General features: G+C 38.0%; 1 protein-coding gene across 4 annotated transcripts in view; it reads left to right on the forward strand.

Moving 5' to 3' along the window:
- Positions 1 to 17,393, forward strand: part of PDK3 (pyruvate dehydrogenase kinase 3) — a 52,130-nt gene that overhangs the window by 22,455 nt on the left and 12,282 nt on the right. For all 4 annotated transcript variants that reach the window (XM_027689142.1, XM_027689143.1, XM_027689144.1 and 1 more), the window contains 5 exons: positions 3,879 to 3,950; positions 11,494 to 11,678; positions 13,793 to 13,882; positions 16,026 to 16,103; positions 16,848 to 16,924. In XM_027689142.1, the coding sequence (XP_027544943.1) occupies positions 3,879 to 3,950; positions 11,494 to 11,678; positions 13,793 to 13,882; positions 16,026 to 16,103; positions 16,848 to 16,924 (502 nt within the window). The remainder of the gene's footprint in view (positions 1 to 3,878; positions 3,951 to 11,493; positions 11,679 to 13,792; positions 13,883 to 16,025; positions 16,104 to 16,847; positions 16,925 to 17,393) is intronic.

A 17,393-nucleotide genomic window follows, 5' to 3' on the forward strand; every position in this document is an offset into this window, starting at 1 on the left:
GTTACAACAAAACCTTAGAATGGATAAGGTCGGAGCTTGTAGAATATCTAAAATAAATGTGAGGTTTGCACAATATGTTACTCAGTCGTATGTAAAATTCCCATTTTATTTAACCCTGGCCAAATTTCTCTATTTTTCCTTAGCACTTTTCCTTAGAAGATGCTATACATTTCTATTTATCTCTCGGGAAAGAGCCATTAGAGAAATAAATACAGTTGGGGATTAATAATTGTTTCTTTCTCTGTTTTCTACATTGAGACTATATTAACAAGATTGTGTTGCCATGGAGATTTGTTTTATCTTTTTAGTGCTTTGCTATTAGAGTGATTCTAAAGGAATATCTTAGTGAAATACACATCGAGGAAAAAAGCAAAAGTATCTTGCATGAATTAAAAAAGAAAGGAAAATCCGAAGTTGACATTATGGGCATTTACAGTGCTTTCATGTATGAAGTGTGCCATTCTAAAATTACTGCAATTGGCAGACTAACAAGAATTCAATCTACCTGGCAGTAATTAAGAAATGAACAAGGCTAAAGGGTGCTTGAAACCAAAGAGCTTGCCCGATGAATTGTAATGAATTGTGATAAAAAATTAAACACCAGAAAGACAACAGATTTGAAGGGCATTGGCTTTGATTTTTGCTTTTGATGACTCACTAAAGATAGCAAAATATAACTGACATTCTCTTTTTTTCATATATGCTGGGATTTTTTTTTTTGTAGATGTGTGTCTTGTATAGTTGTATTGATTTACTAATGATACAGCAAGTCATGCATTATTCCGGTACTTTTCTCCTTTGTTCTTTCTGGCTGGTAATTGTATGTGAATTATGGTTAAACATCACAAGGTCTTGATTTTCATTGCTTGATAAATGAAGGTGGTAACTATAGGATTTATTCCTATCTGCACCCACAATTCAAATCAAAAGCAAATGCAAGGAAATAGATGGATTTTATGAAAGGGGAATTACCTTTTCCACACACTGTTACAGGAATTAACTGTGTTGCTGACTGCTCACCTTTTGACAGAGTGTAGTAGTGGTGGTGGTGAAGACAATGCTGTGAATTACTTATAGCTAACCAGAGTCATGAATTTCCTTTTAAACATATTTTTGTTTCATTTCTTTAATTTTGAGGTGTTTGGGAGGGAGTGTGTGAGGGGGCTGAATTTGGTGTACAAACTGGAGATCACACCTGCATAAAAGAAGAAGATGTACAGTATTTGCAGCTCTGAGTTTCTGTTGAGAGACTTGAGATAATGCACAAGGTATTATAATATCCCAGGCTGGGTGACATATAGTGGTAGGCATTGGGCAGTGGGTTAGATTTGTTTGAGATAAGGGCTTGGAAGAAATTTGAGTAACTTAGATTTGAAGTGAACCTCTTCTCTGAGCTAGTCCCTCTGACTGGCTGGATGCAGTGCTTTTGCTAGTGAACTTCTAAAGTAGTATTCATTTACTTTAGAATCAGAGACATCTAAATGTTGTTGATAACCCTAAAGGAAAAGCATTGCCTGTTTCCATAGTTTCTCCATCACCACAGAGATTAAAGAGTGGTTACTGCAGCACATTTATAAATTTCCTGAGAACATTTAGTTAGTGTAATTTTCTTTTGTTTCAGGATTCCTCACTGGTGCTATGTTGAACCTGCAGTGTAATGACCTCAAAAGGTGTTTGGCTGCTGGTTACTGAAGGCTGGTGACCATGTTTGGCAGCTTTTTTGTGCTTGAGACCTGCTTTAGTCTTTTTCTGACTGAAACTGTTTTCTGCACAGTTATGTCCTGCATCAGATGAGAGAAACACTTGGCTTGCCCCTGCCTGACATCCTAGTAATGCTGGTCCTTCAGCACAGGAATAATGATGGCTAATTATTCCAGGGGCTGCAGTCTTAGGACCAAAGTCCCAGTAAGCTAACAGAGAGTATGAATCTCAATGCAACTCGTAGCAGTAATGGTAGCCAACCAATCCAACCCACACAGCACAAAAATCAGGTGTGAGCTACCTTCAGTACCAGCACCATTCATTGCTGTTTTATTCATAGTGTCAGCACAGGACTGCTGATGTTGGAGATTTCTGGTAGGAGGTCTGTAGTAAAACCCACCTGCTGTGTTGCTTCTCAAGTGTGGTAGTGTCCTTCAGGAACAGGACTTCGATAATATTATCAAAGTTGGGGGTTGAAGAACATTATCTTCTTTGGAGTGAGGATGATCATAATTTGTCTGTTGTTGTAGGTGGAGCAGCTGAGTTCAGAGAGTGTGATGGTGGTTGTAAACTGGTGCCATCTCTTATCAGCATAAAGGAACACATTATAAAATAAGTAGTACTAGAGGTATCACCTAGTTGCCTAACTTGTAAGTGGCAAACATTTGGGGGATTTCTGTAATCATTTGTGATGATTGAAGGAGTGCACAAACACACTGAGGGACAGGAACTGATGTTACTGTGCTGACCGTGTTGCAAACGTCAGTCTCCCTACGGAATGTCACTCTTCCTGAGGAATGTCAAAGTGACCTGTGGTTGCAACTTGAAATGGGAGTGGAGTAAGCAGCAGGTGGTTCTGGAGAGAGTCACGTAAACAACAGTGCTGCCTTTGCTGTAGCTTGAAGATGTAGGGTGAAGTTCAATAGCCTGATTAAGCTGGTCTTAACATAGAACTGCTACCAAAAGAGCTTATGCATAGGCCATTCTGTTGAGCTGATCTGGTCTACTACTGAGTTGCTGCTACTGAAAGGGGAAAGGCTTGGTCACTTGTTTTGCTTTTTCCTTCTGTAGGCTCTTTTGCTGTACGTTTAGCTGTTTAGACCTTCCAGTGAGTTGTTTTCATGTGCGACAGAGGTGTGTTTGTTTTTTTTTAATCAATCTGTTTCACCATTGGAGGGAGTTACAGCTGTTGACAGGCACATATGATTAGTGTTGATATTGTAGTGTAAGTGGCAGTGCTTAACCAGGAGCAAAGGGAGGGCAAAAGGAGTGGAATGACAGCTCCTTCTGGTGATTTTAAACCCTACCTTTTGTGTATGTGATTAATACCTTGTGTGAGTTACTTCAAGAAACAGGTCCCAATTCTGTAGTCTTTAAAGCTATATCTGTACTGCTAAATGAACCTACTCTGGGGGGGATACCTGGTCCTGAGGCCCAGTGATGTGAGTTGGCAGCATCTATACTGCTATTGGGCTGGTGTCCTGCAGAGCAGGCTGGCCGTGTTCACGCTGAGTGGTTATTTGCCTTAAATCTTCTTTGGGTCCTCTGTGGTATCTCTGTGGCTTTAAGCCTCAGTTAATCTCCTGTGAGCCACCTGTCTGAACTGGAGGGAGCTGTGTTGTGTAAGGCGTTTTTATGAAAGTGAGGGTTGTGTCACATGGCCTGCGATAAAGTGTGAGGAGATGTGGGAACGTGTGGATGGGCATGCTCTCCTGGAGAACTCTGGTAGGACCAGCTTGGTGCACTCCTGTTAGTGTGACTTTTGGGGAGTGCTCCCTTGAGTTTTATTTTGGAAGGAAAGGTGGATTGCTCTCAGGGGAGTGTGGGAAGAAACTTAACATCTGTAAAGAGTGGATGAGCGGAAAAAAACTAAGTATCTGAAATTACAGACCTACCAGTGGAGAGGTTTTGCTCTCTGTTAACTTCAGCTGGATTTATATAGCAGTTTTCCTGAATTGCGGACTGTAAGGTCATAAGTAATACTTTATAATTCAATGTAATATATTGTAGTTGCTTTCTTTCCCTTTGTTGCAGCATCCCACTCAATTTTAGCCTTTGCAGAGAACTGTGTATAACGCTTCTGTTGTTTTAGGTGACACTGTAGTCTTAAAATTAAAGAAATTCCAAAAGTATTTTAGGTTTAAGTATTTTAACTTTCTCATTTTTGCTTATTTCAGGTACATGCAGAGTTTCCTTGAGCTTTTAGAGTATGAAAACAAAAGTCCTGAGGATCCTCATGTCCTGGATGAGTGAGTAATTTTTCTTATGACAGTCCATTTAAAATAATCTGTCTCAAATAGCAAGTGGTTTTGTACTGTAGGATAACAATTACCTTATTTGTAAGGTAGACTTTGTATGGCAAAAGCCAAAATTGTAATCTGGAGTAGAATGTAGGAATCTAAGTGCTTTTGAACAGTATGTTTTGCGTTTATGCAGTCTGGTAGTTTAAAAAATGACATAAAATGCTTCCTCCAAGGCTGTATTGAGAAGACAACATGGATGTCAGACTCTGCTTGTGTGTATCAAATACGACTAAAATGTCATTTTAGTATACATTAAGCTTAGTACTCTGTTATGTATAATGTAAATTAGCACATTAATAGTTTTATTTTTTTCAGTTTGAAAGCATTCAATGTGTCATTGTTTTTATCTAAAAGCTTTTTTAATGGACTTCAATTAGTGATGTTCACCTATCTCATTGAATAACATTACTGGGGAAGAAAGGAAAGCTTAGCTAATTCTCTTTATCAGCAATATTATATTAAAATTGCCTGTTTCCTTGAAATGTGTAAGCATAAACCACAAAAGAACCCACGTGTGAGTTCCTTCAGCAGGTGCAACATGTGCATCAGAGACTTGAAAACAAAACAACCAAAACACACACACAGATGCCCAGTACTAAGGTCTGTGGTTACCCTGTACCATGGGGCAGCCAGCTTTGTTTCAGGATATTACTTCTTGCAGGTTTTTTGTTCCATTACTTAGCTTTCTTAGGGTAGCTTGTCTTTTAAACTTGAATTTCTTTTTAAGCTCTGAAATTTTGCCTGATCAAGCAGTGCTTTATAGAGAGTATTTCATAAAACACTCTCTTGCTCTGTTTGTGCAAGATGTGGCCTGTGCTGTGCAGAAATGGTGTTTTGCCTTTAGTTAGCTTCAGATATGTTGACTGCCATTAGGCTAAATAAGGGCCTTAGTAGATAGTGCATTTCAGATGTTATGCTCTTTTGGTTGTGGGCCTGTTATCTGAGATCTTTACCCTTTATTTTTTTTGTGTCAAGCAATACATTCAGGAGCTGCTCAAGCACATGAGTACCAAGCTACCTGCATGACAGAACTGCAGAAGGAACCATAAGGATTATAGACTGACCGATGAATTGTAGTGCTAGTGAACAAGGGAAAGTAACTATTTTCTCAGTGGGAATCCAAAGCTGGAATCCTGTCTTCAGTTCTGGGTATTACCTATAAAGAATTTAAAACACTCCTGGACAGTATTGATATGAAAGGAGCAAGAAATAGAGACTTGGGTAGTTCCACCTCTGAATAATGTTGAAGCCGTTTGTTTAGGCTGGCAGACAAAAGAGATTGAAGTGGAGACACCAGAAGTCTGTGTGCCAAAAAAAAAAGTCACTGTAATAAAGGATCGTTGGTTGCTCTAACTGAAGAGCTGGAAAACTGAAAAATGGCTGATTTTTGTTAAAGTTGAGATTAGGCACAGGGCAAAAAGTAAAAACTGTAATATTAATGGGAACACACTGAAGGCTGTAGAGCATCCCATTTTAAAAGCTTTGATTAATAGATTGGATAGCTTTCAGTGATGTTCTAGTCATGCTTATTCCGTAGTGGATAAATAGATGAACTTTTTGACTGCCTCTAGCTGTGACATTTTGTTATTCTGTATTTATAGCCTGTTGGCTGATGATACAAGAATTTCTGTTTGTGACTGGTTTATCAGCAAGCTTTTCTTTGAGTGGGATTAAGGTACCAAAATTTAGGTGTCTGTTGCCCTTTGAGGTGGCATAAGCTGTCCTAGGCATCTAAGCGAGCCTGACAAGTGTTTAAGCCTATAATGTCCTGGATGTGCAGGTTGAGGCAAAGTAGTTATGTTGCTTCTGGAACCATGTTAGGTGTTCTGCAGTTAGGTAACTGAATTTCAGCTTTTTTTGGACTTCAGGAGTTCAACACATATATTGCTTATCAAGGTTAATGAGTAGTTCTCGTGGAGATCTATTTTTAGAGTCTGTTCACAATTATCACATGAATTATCTGATTCTGCCATATGGATATGGCATTCTTGATACTGTTTCATGGCAACTGGAAGTATTGTTTGCAATGCTGTATATTAGCATGAAAGAACAAATATTTCATAATGAACCAAATATTTACACATTCAGTATAAATGCTTCTTAAGAGCTTTGAAATCTTGCAATTCTCTGTAATTAAGTACATACAATAAGGATGCTAGGAATTTATTGCTACCTATTGGGGTGAAGTCCAGCTAGGGACTTTGACAGTAAGAGTTGTCTTTTATACTGAATTTGGCCTGTGAAAAGAGATGAAAAATGCATTATCTGATTAAAGAGCAGATTTATTCTTTTTGACAGTATTGGATAGGTTACCTAAGATTAGAAAGTTAGATTTACATTCCTGCTCTTGATATGTCGTGTCTTCCAAACTTTCTAAAGGGTATGCCATTTAACTGCATATTGAGCTGTAGTTAGCAATTTTGAAATATTCTTTGCAAACTGTGTGTTTCAGAAATACTCTTAACTATGTCCATATTTATCTTGTAATAATCCACAGATAAATCTAACAGATTTCTTAAGTCCTGTGTCAGTATTTCATGTTGCTGCTGTCTAGCCCTGTCCTACTTTTGTGTTATGGTCAAAAGAGTATCAATATGGTCAGAAAGTATCAGGAACACTAGCAGTTAATGGGCTTCTTTTCAGTGGGGAAAGAACTCATCCCCGAGTTCATTTAGTTTACAGAAAAGTTTGCTGTTCTTTTGTAATGGCATGTTTCATTTAATATAAAATTTGAGCCATTATCTGGGACTTTGTGGCAGTGTGTTTAGAGATCCATACATAGAAATAGTTCAACCAGAATGGTTTGCTCAAAGAAAAACCTGGAAGTTTATAAGGTATGCCCAGTCCTTTGAAACAAAGCCCTTCTTGTCTGGACAGTATCTGCAGCGTATCTCTGAGTACTTTGCATGTAGTAGCCTATAAAGAGGGGCTGGAGCAGGCTTCATCTCCTGGTTCCTCTCAGCTGTGCTGTTCCTGCATGGAGCACGCTGTAGGAGAGCACATTTTACATATTAATATTATGTATTGTTATGTATGTATGTAATGTATGTAATGGTACGTTATAGCTCATATTACAGAAAACCCGGCCTTGCATCCTTTGGTCATTCAGTGCCCATCCTTGTTAGAGTCCTGTGGGCTATCGAGTGACGTTGGCATTTCATGATGGACCCCATCTCTTCTTCTTTTAGCTTTATTAGTGTCACAAGATGTGAGCCTTGCCTGGGTAGAAGTACTTCTGTTTCTGTACCACCCGAGCGGCTTTTGTTTGGAGCTGAAGGTGGTGTCAAGCACTCAAAGCATGAAGACTAGCAGAGCAGTTGATTTTGGAAATTAGAGAGTGCCTTGGTGGTCTTTTTGTCAGCTGAGGTGGACTTCAGTTTCTGTTACAGCTGATCAGGGTAACAGTAGCATAGGAGAGAAGGGGAGCTAAAATGATCTTTCTAAGAGGTTGGATATCCACAGATGTGCTGTATCCGTGTTGACAGTAGTTCCTCAATTAATGCTTTCTAAAATGGTGCAATGCCTTTATCAGTTGAACATAAAACTGACCCCTGATTTTTGTGTTATATCTCTGTTTGTCTTGGGAGTCTGCTCTGGTATTCTCAGAATTTGGGCTCTCTTTCTGAGGAAACCGTTTTATCTCTTAGTATTACAGTATTGTAGATGTTATCTGTGTAGTGGCACAGCTGTCTGGGAGGCCATGCAGTGAAGTGAATTGGGAAATTGTTCGAGTGGAAAAATAGCCCCCTTTTAGCCCTGTGGGCCCTAAACTGTTCCAGTGTGTGGCCAACAGAGACAGGAGGGAGAGGGTGAGCAGGCACAGGAGTAAGCGCAGAGACTAAACTAAAGTTGATGTTTTTCAGAGTGGCCCAATTTAGCTCTGCTCTTGTGAATGACTTGGAGGGCAGATGCATGTTCAAGAATGTTACTTTTTTATGAATGTTGGACAAAACGCTTTGAAGGGATGTTTTGTCCCGGCATTTCTATGATGAAGAGGTTCAGAGGTGTTTCAGTTTCTGTTACATTCTATTGGTCAGCAGAGCTTCTGGAGACTTACTGCAACATTGCCACATTACTGTCACTGTCAGCATTATGGGCATATGCCAAATGGTAGCTTACTTTGTGTTTTTGATAGCACAAATATCTTTTCTCAAGCTGTAGAGGGGTCAGGTGGAAGTTTTTCCACAGTTCTGTCAAACAGTGTGATAGCAGGAGTGCAGAGATAAGGTGTCCACTCTTGGTGAAGGGTGTAAGCTGGCAGAAGAGTTGGAAATTTCCCAAGTTGTCAATATGCATCTGTATAAACACACAGGTGGAGGTTGCTTTACAAAAAATGAAGAGTTGGTAAAACATGCAGTTCACCTGTGCTTTCAAGGAGCACTTACTCCAGCTTTTACACCCCCGAGTTTCTTTGCCACTTTTCTCTTTGTGACCCTGTCATGGGAGGGTGTGTGGGGGAGTGTCCCGGGGCTGAGAGCCGCTGAGTCAATAAGCTGCCGGTAAGTCTAGAGATAACACACAGAGAGGAAACTTAGTAAACAAGTTCTACAGCCCTGCAGTTAAAATAGGGATTCTGTAAGCAATTTGAACTAAGTAAATATTGGAGTATATTGATTTAGAAGGTGCCGTTTTGTTACTTTTAGGTAAGTGCTGCTTCAGTTAGTTTTGCGCTTCAGAGTAGATAGACTGCCTACTACTGAAGTCTTTCAGTGTGAACTTTTACCTTTCTTTCTGGTAATACTCAGCTACCAGCTAGCACTGCTTTAAAAAAGAGCAGCCAATAAAAAAAAAAATAAAATTGCATGTCTGTTCCATTTAAAAGGATTTTTACTCATCACTTTCTCATTTTTCATCTGTCAGATAATACTATCCATAAGAGACATAGCAAAAATTCCCCTTGTCTTTATATTGACTTTCTTATGCTTCTTGTCTTGCACTGTGATGATAGAACAAAATAGAATAATATATATATAGTCATTAGGAAGTTAAATAATAACTTGTGTTGTGACATTCATTAATTGTCTTTGCAGAAGTCTCTAGACTTCATTTATTTAACAGCCGTGGTAATGCCTTAGATATTCTTCTGTTAATACAGAAGCCACTGAAGCTCACTTGACTAAAATAGCTTCATATTAATAACTTCTTATTTGTCAAACCAACTGCATTATTTATTCATTTGGTTTTTGAAAATAAAATACAGATAATTGCGGGAAAAAAAAGTAATGGGTAAATAAATTTTTTTGAGCTAATCTGGAGTATTCCCAGCTAATCCCATGAGCATTTCAAAAATTCCTTGATATGGTTTCCCACAATTTGAATACAGTAAAAGCTTTGTGTCTTTCAGGGGTGTGGTGGTTAGAGGGATTGTAAGGAATGAGTGCTAAGATTAAGGAGGCGTGTTTTGATTTCTGCCCTGCCACTTTGAAATGTGCCTGTGTGCTTCTTGTGTTTGGTCCTTTAAAAGCATCTGCTTGATGGAAACACAGGAGTGAACTGAGTTATCTTTGAAGATGGAACGGGAGATTTGCCATGTCACTGCAATAAAGAGGCATTCTTTATTATTTATTTTTATGCTGACTAAGCTTCAGCTATGATTTTGCTGGTCTGTAGCAGCCCTTTGTCATGCTCTGTGCATTCAGGCACTTTGGTAGTGGGATATCAGTTGAACAATTTGCCCCCATGGCATCATGAATATATTGTGGATAGTGGAGGTATTTAAAAACAAATAGCAGAGCAAACAGTAGAGGGTGTTGTCGGTTCTTTCAGACCTGACGGTAAGTGTTGCTTTCGGCTCTGCTCTTGGCTCCTGTCTTGTTGCTCGGAAACAGAAAAGCAGCACGAGTACAGCCAGGAACCAGTCTCTAACATCAGCTCTCAGTGGTAACAGATCACACAGAATCAAGACTTAGTAAACATAAAAAGCATGAAAAGCAATAAAATATTTTAAGCAGCCCAGTCAGCAAGATTGTTAAGTAAGAGAACAGTCATTCTATATCATGATAGTATTTAGATTGGGGAATTAGGCAGTTAAAGCTTCTCCTTTTCTATGCAACAGAATAATGTTGAAAGACTACTGAACTGTTTGTTGACACATAGGTGAAAACTGGTGGTTAGACTAAGGAGAATGAAAAAAACCTATTAAAAATGAAGCTATATTCCTTTCCAGCTGGCAGTGTTGAGTGGGAGAAATAATTTTCAAAGTGTATGACTTGTTAAGAATGATATGGTGTACTGTCAAGTGAATGCCTTGGGTAAGTGGTGCTGAAAAGGAAGAAAGTGTCTGGTTTAAATGTGGTGACTAATGGTTAGTCTTTTTTTTCTTTTGGTGTGTTTGTTCTTTCACCTGCTCATTTCCAGGGGGGTTGGACTAGATGACCTTTCAATGATTTCTGTTGTTCTTTCCTTAGCTGGTGTATATTCTACTGTTGATAAAAATAATGAATACATTTATTTTCAGTGGTCATTATAAATCTACCAAGGATGTTTTGCTGTTGATGTTTTTTTGAAAAAGGAGCACTGGAATTGCAGATACAGGCATAGCTGAATGAGTCTCCCAGCTGTGCTTTCTTTGGAAAGCTGCATTTGACCTTGTGGACTTGTTAAACAGCATCATGTAATCGTTGTGGTGTTAATGTTAATTTAATATTAGAGAATGTAGGAGAGTTGAGTAGTGCTGATTTTCCATGTGTTGGCTTTAGAAAGCTATTAATAACGGATATTTCAAGTATATATGAGTCTGTATGTGGGGATAAAAAAGGATGAGCACTTTGAAGATCAGAGGTGTTTAGCTGCCCTGGCAGGAGAAACAAAAATCCTCCAAGCTGTTTCAAAGTAAGTGCTTGTTAAAAGCAATGGAAGTGTTATCCTGAAAGTTGCCGAGCTACCAGAGAAGAGAAGAGCTGCTCAGAGCTCGGTTGTATTCACGCTGCCATCCAGCGGTGTGAGAGGAAACTGAGCAGGAGTCACACAGTTACCTGTCCTGAGATTCCAATTTAGCAAAAGATTTGCCAGGTGAAGGAAGTGCATTCCAAGTTCACTGCACGGTTGAGGTGTTAGGAATTAAAAACGAATTTCTCTTAGGAATTGTGAAGGGCAGTGGGGTTGTTTTTACTGAGTTTCCAATCTCCCAGCTCCTGTTAGAAGTTGCAGGGAATGACAGTTACCATAGTGAACGTGATTGCAGTAAAAGAAAATATTTTGTTGTCCATTAATAGTGAAGAAAGATTTAATTTAAAGGAACATTTGTGGGAGGAGTAACTTAATTTGAGACCCTAAATGCTTCACAGGTGCTGTGAGTGAGAAGTTGCCCAAATACTTCTATTTAAATAGACTTGTTTAGGTACTACTGTATTTTTGTCTTCTCTCTCTGATAATTTTTTGGTTGACTGGGAGGCATAGTAAATAGGTAAAATGGTTGTGCTGTGGATGAGTTTCAGAAAAAAAAGATTGAGTTTAATTAACAATCTGTTTCTAATTTTCTTTCCTCTAGCTTTTTAGATGTTTTAATTAAAGTCAGGAACAGACACAATGATGTGGTTCCAACCATGGCGCAAGGGGTGATTGAATACAAGGAAAAATATGGCTTTGATCCATTTGTTAGCAGTAACATCCAGTATTTTCTAGATAGATTCTACACCAACCGCATCTCTTTCCGCATGCTTATTAACCAACACAGTAAGTAATGGCTTTTCTCTTTGAAAACTTATTAGTTATTGCTTGTGAACCTGAAGCTATAGCTTTGTTTGTTTTTTTTTTTCTTACTCATGACTAATTCTTAATATTCTGTGCAAATTTGGGTAAAATATATACTGGCAACTGGTAGATTTGGTGTTTTGCAGTGATCAGAAATGAACCCAATACACCAGTATATTTTCTTTCAGAATTGTCAGTCTTTGTCAGCATGGCTGTCACTTTTTAGTCTTGTTGCCAGAGATGGCTTGTGTAGTGATACGTGAACTACTTTGAGATAGTAGTAGAGTAGCTGTATCTTTCTGCTAACAAATCTTTCAACATAGTTTGTAGAACTGATATTTATTTCCTAATGAAATGCAAAGATGCCATAAATTTTGAATAGGTTATGCAATATATGTATTTTTATTTTTGGGTTTTTTTCATCAAGTTATCTAGACTTTTCTTGCATTCTAAAGGGGTTGAGTATTTCTAACTTTTAAATTATATCCCTTGTCTTCTCTTCCTATTTCCTATTTATGGATAAGTGCTGGAATTAGTCATCCTTTGTCATTAGGTTCTGTTTCATTTGTTGTTACTAATAAACTTACTTTTTTATATTCATATTACAGAGTGAAAGGAGTTACTTGCACAGCTCTTATTAACCAGTATGTGTAACCATGCAGAAAGTGATCTGTATAAAGTTAAGGACAGTCTTGTGATCTCTTTTAGTGTGTCTTGTGCCTTTTAACTCTAGAGCTTCATTCTCTGCTCAGTATTCTGCTTTTATGAACTCTTAGCAATTGTTGTATGCTACAGATAATGTGGCCACTGGAGTTTTAGTATAAGGTGTTTTACTACAAGTTGTGTGTGTTTCCAGTAACCTTTTATGTGACTAACAAATGCCTTGCTGTGTGTGTACAGATAATTTGAATGTGGTGAAGCATACAAAATGAGATAAATGTGCAGCTTTTTCTTTACTTGTACCTGGGCAGAGAAATGATAGACATAAAACCAAGTTAAAAGGTTCTCGTAGAAGAGTTCCAGCAATAGAGTAAAACCATTGTCCTAATAGAATTCTTGGGGCTGAGCGGTAGCATAATTTAGAGTAATTCCAAAATATTAAACTTGCTTCATTGAACTGAACTAGGTTTTCCTATGGACCCTCTTATTTAATTGGTTGAAGCCTAAAACTGCTTGTAGATGCTTAAAGTTTAGTTAACCTTGTATAATGTCTCTGTGTTAGCAATGTTAGTAATCTGTCCAGGATGGCAAATATTAATCTTGAAGTGCTGAAAGAAAAGGCAGTTAGAAAGCAGAATGCAAAACAAGTTTTTATGTAGTTTGCATTTCTGTTCCTCGTGTTGCTGGCAAACTGTTCCTTACAGTGTGTTCTGCCGGGTGCAGTGACCGGTGTATGAGCTCACCATGACTAGGACAGGAAAAGCTTTCAGATCTAGTCTCTTGCTCACCTCATACTGCACCTACTTCATATCAGAGCTCACTAACTTGCTAAAATAGCAATTTCACTCCTGAAATAAAGTGTAAAACCTTCCTACTTCTTTGAGAGTTAAACTCTCAGTGAAGGGTCTGGTGAGAGCCAGACCCTTGTGCAAAGGGAGTGGGATCATGTTGCTGAGAGCCGGGGAAGAAGTTGAGTGAGTGAGGGAGACCTCTGTGCCAGCTGTGAAATTGCAGTTTAGGTGAGTGTAAAAGGCTTTTAATGATGTCTTAGTTCCTCAGTCCTTTCTACTGTAATATTTTCATTGTTGTGAGTGCTTCTCTTCTGACATAATGGTATGAATGAAGCATTTTACATTTTAATTTTATCTACTTTTTGATAGTCTGCTTTGAAATGTAGGTTTTCACCTTCTCACCCATATTGCTAATTCTGTTTTAGCTAGTCTTAGCTATAAAAACTAATTTAAAAAAAAAAAGAGGGCGGGGAAGAGGAAGAATTAGGCAAGTAATTGTCTTAAACAAGGATTCTGGCGATTTGTTAGAGTATCTTTTTACAAAACTATGCACTATCCAATAAGTCTCAGATACCATCAGATTTAAACTTTTAGGGCTGCCTCAAGTTTAATAGACAATTTATTGCCATTTCTTTTTTCTTTTAGCACTACTTTTTGGTGGAGATATTAATCCTGCTCATCCCAAACATATTGGAAGTATTGATCCTAATTGTGATGTGGCAGAGGTGGTTAAAGGTAAGATGAAGTTAACATTTTTGTTGACTGAACCCCACCCTCCAACTTAGAATATTCAGAAATACGTTATTGAAGTACAAGAGACTGAAGGTGATTTAAATTCATTTAATAAAATAAAAAAAGAAGAAATGTTCTGGAAGTTGCTCACAGTAAAGCCGTGGACTTATTGAGACTTTCTGATGTCTTCATTATTGAGAATAGAGGAACTTCTGTTATGTTAAGAGAACTAAGAGGACAATTTGATTTTTAATATCTTTAAATCTGTCCTTTCAAATATCAGATGAAGTGTGTAAGTGTTTTGTTAAACTTTAGATGTTTTCCTGAAATACTTAGAAGCAGATTCTCATGTAGTGCTTTTATATCTGATGCTGGTACTGCAGAAAACTGGGAGTAATTTCCAATTTGTTTAGTTTGGTCTTCCAGTAAAATGTCCTTGGGTGTACAGATATTCTAGTGAAACTCCCCATTACTCTGTGCATTGGATCATACCACAGCCTGTTCTCTCTTACACAGAAGGCGTGAATGTGATGGTTGTACCTGAGTGATCTGGCACAGTTGCGCTGGAAATCCTGTTTGCTTAATGTTGTGAATGTTCATATGCTTTCAGAATGTTAATAAGTAGGCATGAGGCATTGCTGGCTGCTTCAAGAACTTGTTCATGGAAGCTTCACACTCTGGGTGTATCTATTTACAAATACAGGTTTTGCTGTAAGGAAGAATTCCACGCTCTATCCCTGGCTGCTGTTTGTGTAGCTGCAAAGGGGGGAAGAATGTATTTCTCCCCTTCACTTTCTCTCCAGCTTTTGGTGAAGTAAGAGGGAAACCTTTCTTATGCCAGACTTTGACATGCATGATAGGTCACTTTGTAATCCTTTTTATAGCTCTCACAGCTTTTTCTACCTCTTTTGGGCTCCTAAGGTGGCCTTTTTCAGCAGCTTTCTTTCCTTTTGATTGACCTTACTACACTTCAACCTCAGCATTGTATATGTTAGTCATGTTGATTGTTTAGATTTTCCTTCTAATAGCAATAATTGTATCAATTTCGATCATCAAATTCATAGTTGTTGCCTTGGACAGAGGAGTGCGCAGTGTCAGAAAAAACTATGTCCAGTTTTCAAGCAAGTAGCTAAAATAGATCTTAGACAACAGTAACAAAACCAGAGGTCCCTCTGAAGGGCTGCACAGCCCTCTGGGGTATCGGCCACTCCTCCCAGCTTTGTGTCATCAGCAACTTGCTGAGGAGGCATCTGCCCCTTCATCCAAGTTGCTGATGGATAAAGTTCAACAATATTGGGCCTGGTATTACAGAATCAGAGAATCGTCAAGGTTGGAAGAGACATTTAAGATCATCCAGTCCAGCCGTCAGCCCAGCACCACTGTGTCCTGTAAATTACTAAACCATCACCCAGCGCCGGATCCACGTCTCTTAAACACCTCCCTGGAAAACCTATTACAATATCTGACCACTCTAACAGTGACAATTTTTTTTCTAGTACCTAACTTGAATCTGCTCTGTCTCAGCTTAGGGTCATTGCCTTTTGTCCTCTCACTGCAGGCCTTGGGGGACACTAGTGGCAAAAGATGACTTAATCTTTCTTGCTGTATTTCAACAGTCTGATTTGGATTATGAAGAGGTATCTTCTAGGGGGTTCTTTTTGGTTCAGTAGGAAACAATGAAGAATCTTAAAAATTCCAGCTTTCCCCCCAGATGACCTTGAAAATTAAGTATTGTAAACAGTATTGTGTTTGGAAAAACTGAATTTATGGTTGCAGTGTCATCCTTTTTTTATTTGAGGTGGAAAGAACAAGCATTAAATTGTGATCAGGAAATAACAAATAAGTAGATATTATGGTCAGCCTAAGATTATACCCTTCTGGTTTTTAAGCCATGAACAAAGATGAAAAATAGCTTGTCTCCAGTATTGTGCTTTTGTTTGTAGAGCTTTAAATGGATTTTGCCCTTTCTTGACTAATGGGCTACAAACTCACAGACAAAAAGGGATTAGATTGGATACCAGCTTCGTGCTTGTAAACTAGTTCCCAAAATGAGTGTTCTGCTTGTAGTCTTTCACAGAGAAGACAAACACTGCTGGTCGTCTCTAGAAGATTTTGATAAATTAGTGTTTGTTCTGTTACTTCGTAGATGCTTATGAAACAGCCAAGATGTTATGTGAGCAGTACTACACGGTGGCACCTGATCTGGAAGTTGAAGAATTCAATGGTAATTAGGAAACTAGTTTAAGAGAACTCCTTGCTATTATCTGTCATTTCTAGTTTTGTTAATTAACTGTAAGTTAGAATTTGAACTCTGCAGTCCTACGTGCAGTCCTTTTCTTCTAATTTGTCTACATGGGCACCTGGATTATAGTTTATCATCATGGTGTGTCCTTCTTTATGCTGAATTCACTATCACTTTAAAGAAAATAAAATGGTCAAGAATCCTCATAACTGTAAAGGAAACCTGCCTGCCTTCTAACTGATCTTCTAATGGATCTGAATCTTATTTCATTCTGAAGTATGCTTATAAACTGATGAATTCCACTGGCATTCTCTGCCCCAGTGGTGAGCTCTTTTGTGTAAGATGGCAAAATTATAAATTTTTTAAGTCATTTGTGCTTTAAATCCTATCATAAACTTCTCACATGAAAATATGCTTCAAGTTGATTGTAAAGATGAAAATTGGATGATACGAAATTTATTGAGACAGGCCTAGTCAGTGTATTGACTGCTTTTTGTTCATAATTTCTATTGACAAAAGGTAGCTCATTGTTTTAAGTAAAAAAAATTAATTTTCTTGAGTGATCCTCTCCCAAATTTTAGACAGCTGCCAAACATAAGACTAAGATGTTTCCAAACTTCAGCAGAAGAATTGCATGTTATTTCTGTAAAGAGCAATGCTACAAAATACTGTTTGGGGAAAAAATAAATAATTTCACATTTTTTTCCTTTTTTTTTTTTTTTTTAGCTAAAGCTCCAAACAAGCCTATTCAAGTAGTCTATGTACCTTCTCATTTGTTTCATATGTTATTTGAATTATTCAAGGTAGGTTGTGCTTGTTAATATTTGGAAGGGTTTTGCAAACTTATTACTGTTGAAATTGAGATTCCTTTCAGTTACAGCTCTTAAATGTTATTTCAGTTTTCCTTTCTTAACCTTAAGTTTCAAACACTCTTCACTTGTTAAAAAGCCAGACTTATAACCCTCTCTTATACTCTGGTGTACTGAAAAAAAATCTGTTTTCCCATTTCTCCTTTTGTGCCTTTGCAGCTGATTAACTTAAAACACTCACGATAGTCTGTTTTTGCAGTGATGAAATATTCATAACCTTGCAATTTTCATGAGCTTGCTTCTATATTGCATATTTGAGGACTGGTTAGGATCACTATCCTTATTGTGAAAACAGTCCATGTGTCTTTGAATAGTGAAAGTGATGTGCTCTGCTTTGGTTTTGTTTGTGTTTTGTGAATAATTGGAACAACAATGAAAATGGAACTTGTGAGAGCTGTTCCAT

Source organism: Neopelma chrysocephalum, unplaced genomic scaffold (assembly GCF_003984885.1).
Source record: "Neopelma chrysocephalum unplaced genomic scaffold, ASM398488v2 Primary Assembly neopelma1_76, whole genome shotgun sequence".
Taxonomy (NCBI): Eukaryota; Metazoa; Chordata; class Aves; order Passeriformes; family Pipridae; genus Neopelma; species Neopelma chrysocephalum.